At 35.3% G+C, this 16,403-nt stretch overlaps 1 protein-coding gene across 1 annotated transcript in view; it reads right to left on the bottom strand.

Moving 5' to 3' along the window:
- Positions 1–1,416: 1,416 nt before the first annotated feature.
- PPP4R2 (protein phosphatase 4 regulatory subunit 2) overlaps positions 1,417–16,403 on the bottom strand; it is a 50,173-nt gene continuing 35,186 nt past the window's right edge. Inside the window, exons 4-9 of the mRNA XM_007447669.1 lie at positions 6,426–6,519; positions 4,619–4,656; positions 3,685–3,759; positions 3,286–3,429; positions 1,981–2,267; positions 1,417–1,721 (exon numbers count right to left, since the gene is read on the bottom strand). Of these exons, the coding sequence (XP_007447731.1) occupies positions 1,417–1,721; positions 1,981–2,267; positions 3,286–3,429; positions 3,685–3,759; positions 4,619–4,656; positions 6,426–6,519 (943 nt within the window). The remainder of the gene's footprint in view (positions 1,722–1,980; positions 2,268–3,285; positions 3,430–3,684; positions 3,760–4,618; positions 4,657–6,425; positions 6,520–16,403) is intronic.

The raw sequence follows: 16,403 nt of genomic DNA, 5'->3' as shown, positions 1-16,403 counted from the left end.
GCTTTATATGAATACTGTATTGAAAGCCCAAGCATTCAGTTTACACACAGAAATTATACAATTATATACCGCTTCACAAAGGCAGTGAACACATTACATTCTACAAAATCTACTTTACAGAAATTTAAAAATTCTAAATATCAAAAGGTACAGCTGAAGAAACAGGTATAAATTTGGCAGCCAGTAATTTAGACAGGGAAATTGCAGCTTGCATGACTTTATGTGAATTTGAAAATATTGAGTTTAGAGTAACCATTGTGCTTTGTGTTGATCTGAAAAATATAACACTGGCTGTCGAAGAAGCATGTTCAAAAATATTTAATTCACTTCAAAATGTCATACAAATTACGGTGGTTTTTATGTACCCCTAAAGCTTCAGTCATTTAGCTCTGGTACATTACTAAAGTAATATATTAATTCTTCCAGTACAGTGGTGTCTCATACCATTGACATCTGTATACTCTAGAATAATTTAGAAAGAAATGTGTAGTATTCCCACTGTTCAGAAAAGCAAGCAAAAGGTAAAGAAACCTGCCTGGTTCTTCTGAGATGGTTTCATGTCAGCTTTATAAGCATTCATTCTACAAAACAGCAAGCTAATGTTTGAACACAATTTCCAAGATAAAGCACATTTTCTCATAAATAATGAAGTCTTTTTCTCAGGCACCTCAGATGTATACAAAAGAATTTTAGTTTGAACAGATCTCTTGGAATGTGTTTAACCTGGTATTTCAACAGACTTAAGATTTCCAGGGTTCCACAAGGGCCAGATTTTATTTGAATTACTCAGAAGAGAAAGAAACTGTCTTCTGAAAGAGGTGAACTCAATCATTACCAATAGAAAAAGTATCCACTGTATTCATCTCTTATAGAAAAAGAAAAATATAACATTTCCCCCCTTAGCATAATATATATATATATGTATATATGACTTAAAGTTCCATAGTACATAGTCAAACAATAAAATCTGGAAACCAACATGAAACCCTATAATTCACGTTAAAATGTTGAAACTATGACCAAAATATGAAAACTGCTAGAGCTGTCAGAAAGAGACAAGACAAAAAGCTTTCTTGCATATGTATAAACTAAATGTGATAATCTCCAAAAGTTTTCAAAATTATAATTATTATCTTCCAGTTTAAAATTTTTAACTCTAAATTAAAAAAAAAAACAATCTATACACAAACCACTGATCTGACCAGAGCAAAAGAAGTCAGCGTTAAGCAGGACCCCGAGGAGCTGGTACTCACAGTTCTTACATGTGCGACTCTTTCAGGATTGATCCCATACAGTACTTTATTTTACAACCTGCTTCTCTTGTAAAACTAAAGGTCCACTTTATTACATAAAAGTTTTATACAGTGTGAAACCAGAACTGTATGGAAAATACTGCATCTAAATATTTCTAAATAGTTAGTCTTGTTCCATTGGTTCATCTGTGACTTCTGTGGCTTCCATGGAAGATTCTGAGAGAATCTCTCCAGTTTTACTGGAATTGGATCCTATTAATTCTTCCGTTTCATGGCAACTGGAACTACTTACAGGGCCGGTATTTTCACTACCTTCAGAATGTAAACCTCTGTCAACTTGAGTCAGATCAGATTCCTCCATTTGATTATTTTCCTCAGAAGTCTCTTCATTCACAGTTAAGGCATCATCAGATTCTTTTTCTTGATTTTTTCTTTCTGGGATCATTTCTCTTGATGTCATAAAAGACTCTAAAAATAAGCAAATGTTGTTGTAGTTAAATTTCATTTTCAAAATACCTCCACAGTTAAGTTTCATGAATTCTGATACTCTACAGTTCAAATCATACCCCTGACCCTCAGCAGCAACTACAGAACACATAAAGGTGGGAGAAAAGCCCAACACCAGCATTGTAAGGAGGTCCATTATGTTAACTCTTTCATGCAAAACTGAAGTACAAGAATTTGAGGCTCTCCTTACTCCACCCTTTTACAGACAGTCTCTAAATACCTTCTTCCTCTTCATCCTCTTCTTCATCCTCTTCTGTACAGTGCTGCCTGGTACAACTAATTTCTTTCTCGTTATTCTGAGATGAAGATGGAGCTTCTGTTTCTTCTGCCATAACTGAAGAAATTTCACTGGAAGATGTCTGACTGGCCATCTCTCTGACGTCACTTTCTTTGTCAAACCTGAGTCTTTTTACCTCATGCCCCTCAGCTTCCGCAGTATCTTCATCTGGATGTTTATTTTTTATAGGGCTCACTGAGGGACCTTCTGATTCAGACGTCGAAGAGTCACTGTAAATATTGTTTTAAAGCGTCATTAGTAAGACTGTTTCTTCATCATTTACATTCTCATTTTTAAGGTCTAATAATGTTTAACTGTATTTCAGTGTCAAAGTTAAATTATAACATCTGGGCAAGGAAAAATATAAGAGAATAATTTCGAGGACACCTAAACTCTTTAATAAATATTTCCCACTAGCAACTTGTCAATAAGTTACATGACCTTTCTGTTCAATTCTCCAGTAAGTTAAATGTCCTCCTATAATAAAACTACGAGTCTTCCACAGGGACATACTCTTTTCTTTTCCTTAAGTAATTTATGGTGAAATGTTTTTAAACTCACAGAAAAAGAACTATCCTATCCCCCTAAAGCAGATCCCCTTAATTAGCAACTCACTGCATTTGCTCCATCACCCTGTCTCCATCTGTTTATTCTTATTGTCATTAGTAATTTTCTGAACCATTTGAGAGTAAGCTGTAGATAAGACTGCTCATTATTCCTGAGTAAGTCAGAACAAAGACACCTTTCTGCATCATCACCAATTTAAGAAATCAGTTCTGATAAGACCCTTCTGTCCAGGCAGGCCAATACTCTTTAATTCCTCTCACTCATTCAGTCTTCCTTCCCTTAATGTGATGTAGAATATTTGAGATGGGATATAAATAAAAAGGTTTCCTTTCATGATCTACAATGAGAAATGATTCACAAAATTTCAACTCATTTATAAATATCTTCTCTTTTCAAGTAACTTTCAAAAAAGAAGAAAAAAATGTATCATGACCACTTTCTTAACACCCTATTATAAATAAAATCTCCCCAAATTAGCAGTTTAAGTCTTTTCTCTGCCCATCGTCAGCATGTGATAATGCTGCAAAAAGCTGCAGCCCCTTTTAACTGCATTAAAACCTTTTCTACCCCTCAAAACAACAGTAAATTCTAAATAATAAATAATGAGGGCTGAAAAACCATCAATAAATGTTAACTCTTTTGGAAAACATTTTTTCTTTTAAATATAAATCACATACAAACCTGTGATTTTTATCCTCATTTTGCTTTAAGTTTGACTCTTTGCTGTCTGTGCTCTCAGGTAAGCCATTTGTTGTCATGGGGACTGACAAAGAAACCTTTGGTCGATTAAGTGGCCTGGGTGTTCCAGGTCCATTTATATTAGACCTACAGTAAAATAAATGAACATCATTTTCCCATTTTTGTAAAAAGTCATCCCTCCCAAGGTTTGTTTATATGAACATATCACAGAAACATTTTCTTTAATTTTGACTTTCAGAACCATGGGTTACCAAATTAACTAATTCTGTTTGGTATATCCTAACCTGCCATAAAATTCCCAATTCTTAATAAGTATATTGAATTTCCTACCCAAAATTAAGAAACTGCAACTCTTTGAATAATAAAAATCAATAATCTGACCTTTCAGTGTAACTTGGTGAATTTCCAGGAAACATAACACCATTCATTCGATTTAAACTATTGGAACTGTTCTTCCTACAAGAAAAGAAAAAAAAACTTTTATGGATTGTTTAATTCTTTAATTTTGATGAGAATCACGGGTCTAAAAGATCTTTTGTAAGATCTCACTGTCACAGAACCAAATGAAAGACTTCTAAGAAAAATAGCTATGGGATTATCTTAGTATGTTATTTAACAATATACAGGTACATTCTTCAAGAGTTCTAACAAATTCACCATTATTGGTCTGTATGAAATCAGATATTTTAACCATTAAGCCAGTGTTTCTCAACAGGTGGCAACATCTTCCAACAATCCCCCTTCCCTCACTCTGCATCCCCAGGGGACATTTGGCAACGTCTAAAGAAATTTTTCACGGGAAGTGGTGGACACTACTGGCATTCAGTGGAAGCCATGGGCAGTGCTAAATCTCCTGCAATCTCAGGACATCCACTCATAATAAAATACCAGTGGTGCCAAGGAGTGTGTCCTAAACTGCAACCTTAATTTACTATATAAATCTCAGCAACTGGAAATAATTTTCCATCATGAAGAGCGATGTCATCAAGTAGCTATTACAAACCTAAGAATTATTTCCTAGAAATGGGCTGTCTCGGATGGGATCCCAGGGTCCAGACAGTACATAAATCCAACAGGGTTAAGACTGCAGTAAGTCATGAATCTCTTTAATACAAATCTTTTCACTGGAAAAACATATAGGTAATGTTACTGGTAATATTCTACTTTGAGTACTGGATGGTAGTTTCATAAGCATTTACAAATGTTATCATGCTTAATTACATATAAAATAAATGCAACCTATTTTTAAGACTAATACATTAGAAATGATTTAATAATTAGACTATACTAGAAAAAGAAAAATCTCTATACTTACTCTGAAGAAGGATAAACACAGCTAACCACCATCACATTCTGCAATAACAAAAATTGGTGATTAATACAAGGGAAAGTACAAAATAAAGTTTAATTATTTGTTTATAATTTCTCAAAATCTCCCTGGTATTAAGTTTCCATTTTATTACATTTTTACTAACAAAAGAAATGGCTAAAAATAAAAATCTCTAGTGGCTTCCGTGGTGGCACAGTGGTTGAGAGTCCGCCTGCCGATGCAGGGGACGCGGGTTCGTGCCCCGGTCCGGGAGGATCCCGCATGCCGCGGAGCAGCTGGGCCCGTGAGCCATGGCCGCTGGGCCTGCGCGTCTGGAGCCTGTGCTCCGCAACAGTGAGAGGCCCACGTACCGCAAAAAAAAAAAAAGGAAGAAATAAAAAGAAAAATCTCTAATCAAGCAACGAAAACTAAAACAACAGCAAAAGCCCAAAATCTAATAACCCATTAAACTATTTGTTTTTTGCCAGCCTCATTTTTTTTTTTTTTAACTCTACTCTAGTTACTTTAGAGCCCTGACATTATGTATTACAGATAATAGAACACGACCACCGTCTCTTATTTGAGACAGAATTTCACGAAGATATTTAGAGTTTGAAGTATTTAGGCCTACTATAACGAACTTCCTTTTAAAGCAGTACCCAATCAAAAGCTTGATGTGTAGCACGATATACCTCAAGGAAACAGACTCAAACCTTTTTTATAATATAATCTTTCTGATAACAATAACTTTATTAATAGTCAATATTCACTGCAAGTTTGCTGAGCCAAAGTAAGCGCTTTTACATCTAATCCTCCTCACAGCCTCATTATGATCCACACTATATAGATGAGGACACTTGAGACTTAGGTTATGTACCTGGTCCATGGTCACACAACTATGATTACTGTGACACTGCCTCGTTATCCAAAGATTGCCCAAGTGGAATTACTGAAAGTCTCTGAACTGAAAATAAGTACTGAAGAACCATCTCAGTTTCCTGCCCTTCAGGAATCTTACTAAATTGAAGGTATAGAAGCTCAACAAAACACATTAATCCAATAAGGCCCTAAGATCTATTATAAATCACTAGGTAATGATTTTGGATTCCTGCTCCAAGGGTAAAATAAATTGAACTTCAATTAGAAACTTAAAATAACACTAGACTATGTTTTAGGATCAATCACTAAAACCAATGGTTTTAACAAAACCACTGGTCCACAATCTTGGTTCCCACGGGGCTCCTTCATTCACTCTTCACTCCAGACAAGTCTATGTGTCTTGCTTTTCATTCTCTCAGACTGTTTCCTTTGTCCAGAATGCCCTGCTCCTTTAACATCCCCTCACCCACTAAAAACCGAATGCTTCTCTCATTCTTAAACATGATATATATCCTTCTCAATATCTAACTTAAATGCTTTGTATCAGCGATTTTCCAAGTTGTGTACCTCTGAACTCTAGAACTAAAGAAATGAATTCTGTGGATAAACAAGTTTGCAAAATGCTCTATTATTAAAATATCAATTATAGAACTTCTCGGAGCTATTAATATGTTAAGGTATACTAAGAATTTCCACGAGACAATAATAAACTGCTTTTCCCAAGCTTAACTGACCTCAAGCATTCCTCCGCCTCCCTCCTATTAAATCTTCCTCTGAAACTTAGGACATAATTTGGAAAACAAATTGGGAAAAACTTCAGATAGACTGAGAAACCTATTTCAAGAAAAGGTGCCTGAAACAGGGCCTACTCAAAGTTCTTTTCTGAAATCTATTATGCTACAGTTTAATATAATTCCAATAATAAAATAAATACCTTTTCTACTCCTCTGAGAAATTTGTCTGTTCCTGTATAGTTTCTCCTTGGATCTGTGAGCAATTCACACAGTCGCTGAATAGTAAAAGGTATACTGCAAAAGAATATAATTTTATAGTTTGGGGTCATTAATTATCAAGAAAATTAGGAACATTATTACACCTGCTATTTCAAGCTTTATCTAGTCACCCCTGTGTTAAGCTACAAAAGAAAATGCTACAAATGAATGGATGAGTCACTTAAAAATAGGCAGGGCAATAAGCACACCTGTCCTCTTATTTAAAAAGAAAACAATGTTCCCTCCCTTGCCTTAAAATGCAATAAAAAAGAACACTCAAAATTAACGGAAAGCTTCAAAACCGAGAAAAAATTTTAACATTCTTAATTCTGACAATTCAATTTTAAGTTTACAAGAGGCAACACAAATAATAATCAAGTAAGAGTTTATTTAAATACAGAAACTTTCTCAAGTATTCTTTTGCACACAAAGATTTTTTTAGTGTTCAAATAAAACTACAAATGTTTTGTTATCAGACAGAATAAGACAAGTGATTCCAATGAAAAAGTATTATAAACATAGTTATGCTCCATAATTAAAACTTTATGTACAACCTACATGTTTCATCAAACTTAAAATACATACAAATACACTCAATATTTTGGTAGGTACCTTATTGTTTGACAAATACTTCAACCACAATCAAATTTTCACCTGACCACAGAAAATACAAAACTGAAACACAAATTGGACCTAAAATCATGTTATAAACAGCGGTGTTTATCTCACACACTATTAGCATTCCTGAGTTACAATATGAACAGCAAACGTGAGCAGAGAGATGACAGATGCAGTTAAAAAGTGTAAACGTAAACTTTAGACTTCAGTTATTTGCCACACAAATCTATTTATGCTCCTTATAAAGACAATTACAAAGCCTCAGATTAACAGTTATTACCCACAAAGTTATTTCTTGTTGACAGGCAGATCAACACAAAATTCCCTCCCCTCAACAAAGTAAGGCCACTAGTGATTAATACCGCAGGACTCAAGAACCCAGTCTAACTTCAAATCCCATGTTGTTCCTTCCACTACACTGCACATACGTAAAATCGTAAATGTTTATTTTCTAGCTGGACAAACAATGTTTAGTTCTCCTATTCTTAGCATCAACACTATTCTTATGTTCTTTTAAAAATTCAAAAAAAAATTCAATATACGACCTATGACAAATTTTGAAAAGGTATAAATATTATTCATATGAAAACAAATATTTTAGTTATGCGAGAGACCAAGTATCAATCTTCTCTCAAGTCGTATATCAAAGCCTAAAAGTCAGAAAACTATCATTCTGCCAAAAGATTGGGCACTAAGAGGCGAAACATTTGTCTCATTATCACAAATATTCAGAGGCAGACAGAAATACAGGACAACTTCTGATATTCATCAAGACTGCTATAGGAAAGTTCTTTGGTTTCTGAGAAAAAGTAATGTTTTTTTCTTCTTAAAATTCATAGTAAAGTACACTGTCAAAACTAATTATCTTTGTTTTTCCAAACTGTCTTTTTTCATACTTGACTGAAAGCTTCTTAAGGGCAGGCTATCTTCACATACAAGATAGTCGATATATAATTTATTTATATACATATATATCTGAAATGCAGTACCATCATGGATTTCAGAATATTACTGGTATACCTGTACCTTAGCCCCTCTTTGAGTTCACTACCTTCCAAATCCTAAACACACACACACTTCCAAATGCTATTCCCTCATTAATGACCTCAGAGTGATACTAAAAAGGAGTTTTCACACATTTTTCAAAAGCTAGCAAAACTAGCTTAACCCAGTGTTAAGAACATTCAAATACTATTTAACCAGCAAATACTTAAACAGACATTGTCTAGTTAGGTCTATTCCTCCAACTAAATTTCTTTCACACACTGATACTAGTACTTTCTCTTAAAATTAACTTTAAAAGATGAGCATCTTCCAACTCCCTGCTTAACAATGTTTTTACACTAAATGTTTTGGCTAATTTTCCCTAGGAAGGTAGGTAAAATGTTAGTCAATTATTAACACTGTATGTGTGGGTGAATATTAATACTGCTTTATGAGGAAAAATGTATTATGTTTGCATAACTATGTCAGCCTATGACAAAATGAGTTTACATTCTTAAGACACTTTCAGAAGCTTTTAAAGTCATTTTACCAAGTGTCCAATAGATGGCACTAAAATGTTATACAACTCTCCCTCAAGTAAACAGACTTAAAATACAAACATTTCTTGTAAATCAAAGTATCCACTGGAAACAATATTATAATTCTGACAACTGCACTGAAGGTCTCTTCATAAAGTTTGTACTTTTTAACCTTTTAAGTAAACATGAGAGCCTACTATGAAGCAGAAATATTAATATTTACTCAATAGCAGACCCGACAGACATGTAATGTAAACAATGACAATTAAAAACAACCCAATTACAACAAGAAATGCTAATAAAATTGTGTATACAGTGCTATGGAGACAGAATAAACTGCCAGGGAATCGAGGATAAACATGGGAACACTAAATTTAAGGTGGGTCTTTAAAAGGAGGTATAAGAATAAACCAGATAAATCCCAAATGAACACCTGGTACAACTATATGAAAGTTCTGCTTTCTGTTACTCTTCCATTACACATAAGCACACAAGACAGTTTATTCTAACTCTGGAAAATATTAACGCGTTACCCAATAAATATCACTAGCTAAATTAAGATACATGCTAAGAAGAAAAAAACAGCAAAAATGCATGCTGCTAACTCCCAATGAAAAGCATGAACCAGAACCCCGAAAACGGGAGAACGGGGGAGGATGTTCATTAGCAAAGATGCACTGTAAAGTAATTTAGTAGAAAAATATTTTGGGTTATTTAAAATAAAAGGCAGTCAGTTTACTCTGCAAGATGTCACCAATATATTACCTTATTTACCCACATCATAAGATGAAAACTAAGATTATATAAGGAACTGAAAGAAAAACACTTTTGAAAAGGATATGGGTCTTCCCTGGTGGCGTAGTCGCTGAGAGTCCGCCAGCCAATGAAGGGGACACAGGTTCGTGCCCCAGTCTGGGAAGATCCTACATGCCGCAGAGCGGCTGGGCCCGTGGGCCATGGCCACTGAGCCTGCGCGTCCGGAGCCTGTGCTCCGCAACAGGAGAGGCCACAACAGTGAGAGGCCCGCGTACCGCAAAAAAAAAAAAAGGATATGACTAGCTTGCATTTTATTAAGCAAACCAAATAAAACTATGACTACAATATCTAGTAAAACTTAAAAAAAACAACATTAAGTTGTTTCAAATTGTGTTACTCAGAAATGGTACAGAACACTATCAACCAGTCCACTTTTAATGCACAAATTACATATAAGGCAGTGTGGCTTAAAAAAAAAAAAATACCAGCTACCCACTGGGACACCTTGCCCTAGTCGAATTTACCTCTTTAAAGCCTTCATGTCCTTTCCTGGGAAACAGAGATTCTGAAAGTGCACTTCTCTTGTGATTATCATAAGCACTGAATACATCATGCATATAAATCACTTAGGGCCTGAAATATTTTAAAGTGTTCAATAAATCTTACTTCCTATCATCATCCTGATCCCATCTGACTTTGAATGTAGATTGTGAGAAGACACAAACCCTCCAAAGACCAACTACAGTGAAACAAGGCAAAAAATGTTTTTAAAAATATTCTTTTTAGGACTTCCCTGGTGGCGCAGTGGTTAAGAAACCGCCTGCCAATGCAGGGGACATGGATTCAAGCTCTGGTCCGGGAAGATCCCACATACCGCAGAGCAACTAAGCCCGTGCGCCACAACTACTGAGCCCTCGCGCCACAAACACTGAAGCCCGTGTGCCTAGAGCCCGTGCTCCGCAAGAGAAGCCACTGCAATGAGAAGCTCGCACACCGCAACGAAGAGTAGCCCCCGCTCACCACAACTAGAGAAAGCCCGCATGCAGCAACGAAGACCCAATGCAGCCAAAATTAAATATTTTTTAAAAAAATTCTTTTGAATTCCAAAGAAAGTAACTAACCCTGATGAAACAGGATCACACATTTTACATTAATTATATACCTGAATTTGACTGTAATCTGTCCCCATCTACTGACTTTAAAAAAAGACCAAGTCTTGTATATCTAAAACCTATGGGGATTCAAATACCAAGAAAGCTGCTGAACATCAGGGAAAGACATCTAAGCTCAAATTAGAAATTTCAAACACTAACACTAAGCCCTAAAGATAGAATTTCCTATCCTATATTTTAACTTGAGAAAGACTCTAAGTAACTAAAATTTATGTTCTGTTTTTAATTTATCTTAGTCTCTTTAAAGGTTTGATCAAGATGTGCCAATATTCTGGATATATACCAAGGTATTAAGAAGGCAGCCAAAAAGAAGAACTGCACATTTCATTCACAGTCTAAGATTTTAAAAATCAGATAATCTATATCTTGCCTCTATGTTATTATATAAGCAACGTTCCTCATAAAAAAAGATAAAGTAGTATAAGACACAGAGGCCATTAAAGTAAAAGGCTAAAAGAGATAACCACAAAACCAGACATCCTATTTAAAAACTGCTAAAACAACCAATCACTTCTGTTTTATGCATAAAGGTGATTTTTACCACATCTTTATTTTCTATTAATGACCACATTTATACTGTGCCTTAGTTAACAATTACTCGTTTGACCTGAACTACTTAAGTAGAAATTAACTTATATATCTCTTAGATATCAAACGTTAAATGGGTTAAGTTTTGTTTACTCTTAAGTCCTACAGAAGTCAGAAATCACCACTGGAATCTTGGGATATTATCTGACCTGAAACAATATGCTCTTTCTGGATCACACTTTATTTAACATCTGTATAAATATACACAACATAAATATTCATATGCATATATTTTACAACTCAAATCAAATGTTAGTAATTGAGATTTATTGAAAACAGCACTGTAAAATGGCAAGTATAGAAAATTAAGAAAATGAAGAATTAGCCTCTTACAATAATGATAAATAACCGTAAACTAGTATCTGTACCATACCCCATTCCAAAACAAATCTATAGCAATTGTCAACACTTTTAATCAAGTTAACCATCTTCTACAGTGCCTGAATTACTTTACTTGCCTCAAATAAAAATGATAAGAAAAATTAATTAGGTTTCTGCTATTTCCTCTCTTTTTTTTTTTAATACAGCAGGTTTATTTACTCTCTTTCAATTATAAAATTTCATTAGAGAGAGCATCACATCAAACCCTATTACCACCAGACAAGGCAAGGCAGGAAGGAGAATAAGGAGGGAAGGTTACTAAATAATTCCGATTCTCAACTAGTTATGCTACGAAAGGGAGTAAAGAATAAGAAATAAACAAATTTCAGCTAAAGGATTCAATATGTTCAACAAATACTGGCACAAATAACTAATAAAAAATGCAATAACTCTATTTTTCTCAACAGAGGAGCAGAAATTCCAGCAAGCAATAAAATAGGTAAAAGGAGTAAAAGAACAAAGTAACAAAAGGCTGGAAACCCATTCTTCCATCCCTGAATAATCTGAGCTAACTGTAAAGCAAACAATACAAAATCAAAAAAGGAGTAAATGTTTTATATCTACAATCTAGATTTTAAAGTATTAAAAACCTTGTATATGAACCTTAAAAAAAAAGTATGAAAAGGCAAACTCTCAGGTGCAGAAACTTACAAGATATCTCCGTTTGTGCACATGCATATAAAACAATCACGTGAAAGTTTTCAGAACTAAGCAAAATCTAGTTATTTATGTACATTAAAATAACTTTAGAAGACCCACACGTAGAGAATGGACTTGAGGACACGGGGAGGGGGAAGGATAAGCTGGGACGAAGTGAGAAAGTGGCATGGACATATATACACTACCAAATGTAAAACAGATAGCTAGTGGGAAGCAGCCACATAGCACAGGGAGATCAGCTCAGTGCTTTGTGACCACCTACAGGGGTGGGATAGGCAGGGTGGGATAGGGAGAGTGGGAGGGAGACGCAAGAGGGAGGAGATATGGGGATATATGTGTATTATAGCTGATTCACTTTGTTATAAAGCAGAAACTAACGCACCATTGTAAAGCAGTTGTACTCCAATAAAGATGTTAAAATTTTTTTTTAATAAAATAACTTTAGAGAAGAAATTCTATAGTCAGGCTATAATCATGTCAAAAGATATGCATTGGACGCCTTAGAGATGATGTAACAAAGATTTTTAGGTATCAAGTAGTTGTGCAGTGTGCCTAGAACCCCTCATAAATACATAGCCATGCTGTTTTAGTCAACTACCCATAGTAAGTGAAACTTACTGCTTATTTTAGAGAGGTCTTAGCTCTAACAGACTGTCAAAGGTGGAGGAAGACTTAAGTAATTAATTTACATTCATTATTCTTCCATTTCAATAATTAGGATTTAAAGTAATCTTTTTAAAACTACTAGGAATGTAAGTTATTCTCTCTACCTCTCGAAATCTCTCTTTGTGTACCATTATAGGAATGAACTACTAGCTACAAGCAATTTCTAAATTATATTCACAGCATCTAAGATAGGAAGAGGATTTTCATAAATGGCCTCAGTTTGAGTAAGCCTACATATACCTTGTTCATTATAAACCCACATAGAGGGCATAAAATGGCAACTGTCGGGCTTCCCTGGTGCCGCAGTGGTTGAGAGGCCCCGGTCCAGGAGGAATCCACATGCCGCGGAGCGGCTGGGCCCGTGAGCCATGGCCGCTGAGCCTGCGCGTCTGGAGCCTGTGCTCCGCAACAGGAGAGGCCACAACAGTGAGAGGCCCACATCGTGGGCCATGGCCGCTGGGCCTGCTCGTCCGGGGCCTGTGCTCCGCAATGGGAGAGGCCACAACAGTGGGAGGGCCCCAAACCCCAAAAAAAAAAAAAAAAAAAAAAAAAAAAAAAAGGCAACTGTCTTTTAACCGACCATTCATTGAAGTTTCTAATTTCGTTAATTTTTAATTTTTGGTGTTTCTCACCTAAGAAACTGTAACTTCAGTTCTGGAGAGTAGCTATAATCCATCTTCCCCTATAAAATTTTAAAGTTCAAAAGTAATTTTAAAAGGACAAGAAAATATGACTAAAAAATTTTTTTAAAGAACTTTAAGCATTCAACTATGTAATTCTATCTACCCTGCCCCATTAAACAAAATACAGATACAGAAACATGCTTTTATTCCTTTCACTCACTCATTCAATACCTGTTTGTTTGAAAGCCTACTATGTTCAGGCATGCACTGTGCTAGGCCTTATATGGAAAAGATAGTCCTCCCTGGTGTCCAGAATCTTACAGTTCAGGAAGTCAAGCAAACAAGTGAATGGACAATTTCCACTTCAAAGAGGGAAAATTTATATACTGACAATACTAATTTTAGAAAACAGGTAATCTTTTCATGCCAATATATATATTTTAAGATATACGCACCATGGGGCACATGGGATCTTAGTTCCCTGACCAGGGATTGAACCTGTGCACCCTGCAGTGGGAGCATGGAGTCTTAACCACTGGACCACCAGGGAAGTCCCCATGCCAAAATATATTGAAGCATTTAACACAGAGCTTTCACTAATTAAAAGCAAAAAAACAAAAACAAAATGAAGTTACCAATAAGAAAATCACCAAAAGATTAAAAAAAACAGATATAAAACCACAATTCATAAAAGAGTCATTAAGGACATGGATATTCAATTTCACTTGCAATCAGAGACACAAATTCACATACATACCCACAAAAATACTGAAGTAAACTATCTGCATTTATATAAACATAGAGGATAAATGAAAACATTTTGTGAGGTGAATTTGGCAATATTAATAAAAATTTTAAGTGTGCATACACCATGACCTAGCAACTCCTTTTCTACAAATTAAAAAAAAGCAACAATAAATTTATACATATATTCAACATATGACATTCATCAACACAAAAACGTATTTACAAGGAGGCTCACTACAAGCACTACTTGTAACAGCCAAAAAAATAAATGCCCATCACCAGTGGGAACAGAGAAAATGAACTATATATATATAATCTGTTCATATAACAGAAAATAATGCTGCTATTTCAAATAAACAGACAAACAGAAGACACAGCTGTAAATGTACTGATATAAAGAAGATTTCAAAGCTCTTCTAAAAGTAAAATAAAACTAGCATATAACATGTTCCTATTTTCTTTATATATTCCTAGGGCAACCGGGGATCTTTTTATAACTATGAACATACTTATGTCACTTTTATAATTTAAAAGATGATCTATTACAAATAGCAGGAGAGGTATACCGGCAAGGACATGCTCTCAAACTAGCTAAAAAAGAACAAAATGCTCCTTCTACCCACCACTCTTAGCAAAAAAATTTTTAAAAGCAACAGCTTATCTATGTCTATTCAAACACAAAAGTAAAACTGAAAAATATTACAGACATGTTTTCATGTACCATGTACCAATATAGTATGATACAGACAAAAATGGCTGAAATGAAAAACATTAATGTATCACTGATTAACACTTGAACTCTGAACTTCCCTGGTGGTCCAGTGGTTAAGACTCCACACTTCCACCGCAGGGGGCACAGGTTCAATCCCTAGTCAGGGAAGTTCCACATGCCACATGGTGTAGCCAAAAAATAAAAATAAAAAAAGACTTGGATTCTGCCTGATTAAGAAAAATAATTCGTAAACCGCCTTTCTGAAAAATCAGAGAAAAAAACAAATTCAAAGTATTTATGGTTCAAAGATGAAAAATATTTTTAAAGTAATTATATTTATGTATGCTTAGGCATTTAATGACTGTTCCAAGTCATTTTCCGAGGTAGGTCGACTACCTATTTAGCAAATTAAGACGTTACAAATATTTAGATTAATTTAATACCTACACATATGTATTTCATCCAATTTAATTTGAAAGAATTGAAAATGGTATTACTAAATTCAGAATCACAAGTAGCTTCACATTCACAAAGCAGTGGTATAACTTAACCTGTTTGACCATAACTCGTAATTTTAAATGAGAGCCATAACTTATTGAAGTAAAAGATGAGTTACCATAATGTCTAAGTACTATCTACCTCCCTCTGCACTATTATAAACATCCCCAAGAAGTATTCTTAACCACATTCAATTCAACAGTAAATCTTACGTATACTTCTAATACACTGCATGTCTTCATCTTGGCATGTGCTTTAAAAAAAAAATCAGTATTGATAAGTAAACATATACATACAGTTAAAATAACTGTCAACAGTACAATAGGGTACACAGTGAAAATAAAGTCTCCCTCCAATCCCAAACCCCCAAGAGCAGCTCAATGATAAAGCTTTAATTTCTCCCAAAAGAAAAGTATTTTGGCAACATACTTAAAACCAAAGCTTAAGAATTTGATATTTTAAGCCAAACTGTTAAGCAGGAGAACATAACATATAATAAAGGCTTAGGTGAATTACACTATCTTGTTGCAAATCCCATGTGATGAAGTAACTGAAGAAAAAAAATGAGACCAGTTATGCTACCTAAAAATACTCACAAATGAAATGTGATCAAATAAAAACTGCCGCTAAATATGAATTCATGGTTAACATACCCACAATGCATTAAATTAGGTATTGTCACTCCACACTCCAAATTGTTAATGCCGATTTAAATACGGAACAATTCGTGCTTCCCTGGTGGCGCAGTGGCTAAGAATCCACCTGCCGGTGCGGGGGACACAGTTTGGATCCCTGGTTGGGGAGGATCCCGCATGCCGCGGAGCAGCTGAGCCCGTGCGCCACAACTGAGCCTGCAAGCCACAGCTGCTGGGCCTGCGTGCCTGGAGCCTGTGCTCCGCGGCGGGAGAGGCCACCACGGTGCGCCCCCGCCACACTCCACGGCAGGCTGGTGACCCCTGCTCGCTGCAGCTGGTGG

This window comes from Lipotes vexillifer, unplaced genomic scaffold, assembly GCF_000442215.2.
Source record: "Lipotes vexillifer unplaced genomic scaffold, Lipotes_vexillifer_v1.1 scaffold1008, whole genome shotgun sequence".
In the NCBI taxonomy this organism is placed as follows: Eukaryota; Metazoa; Chordata; class Mammalia; order Artiodactyla; family Lipotidae; genus Lipotes; species Lipotes vexillifer.
The sequence above is the reverse complement of the archived record's forward strand: the minus strand, read 5'-3'. Positions and strand labels throughout refer to the sequence as shown.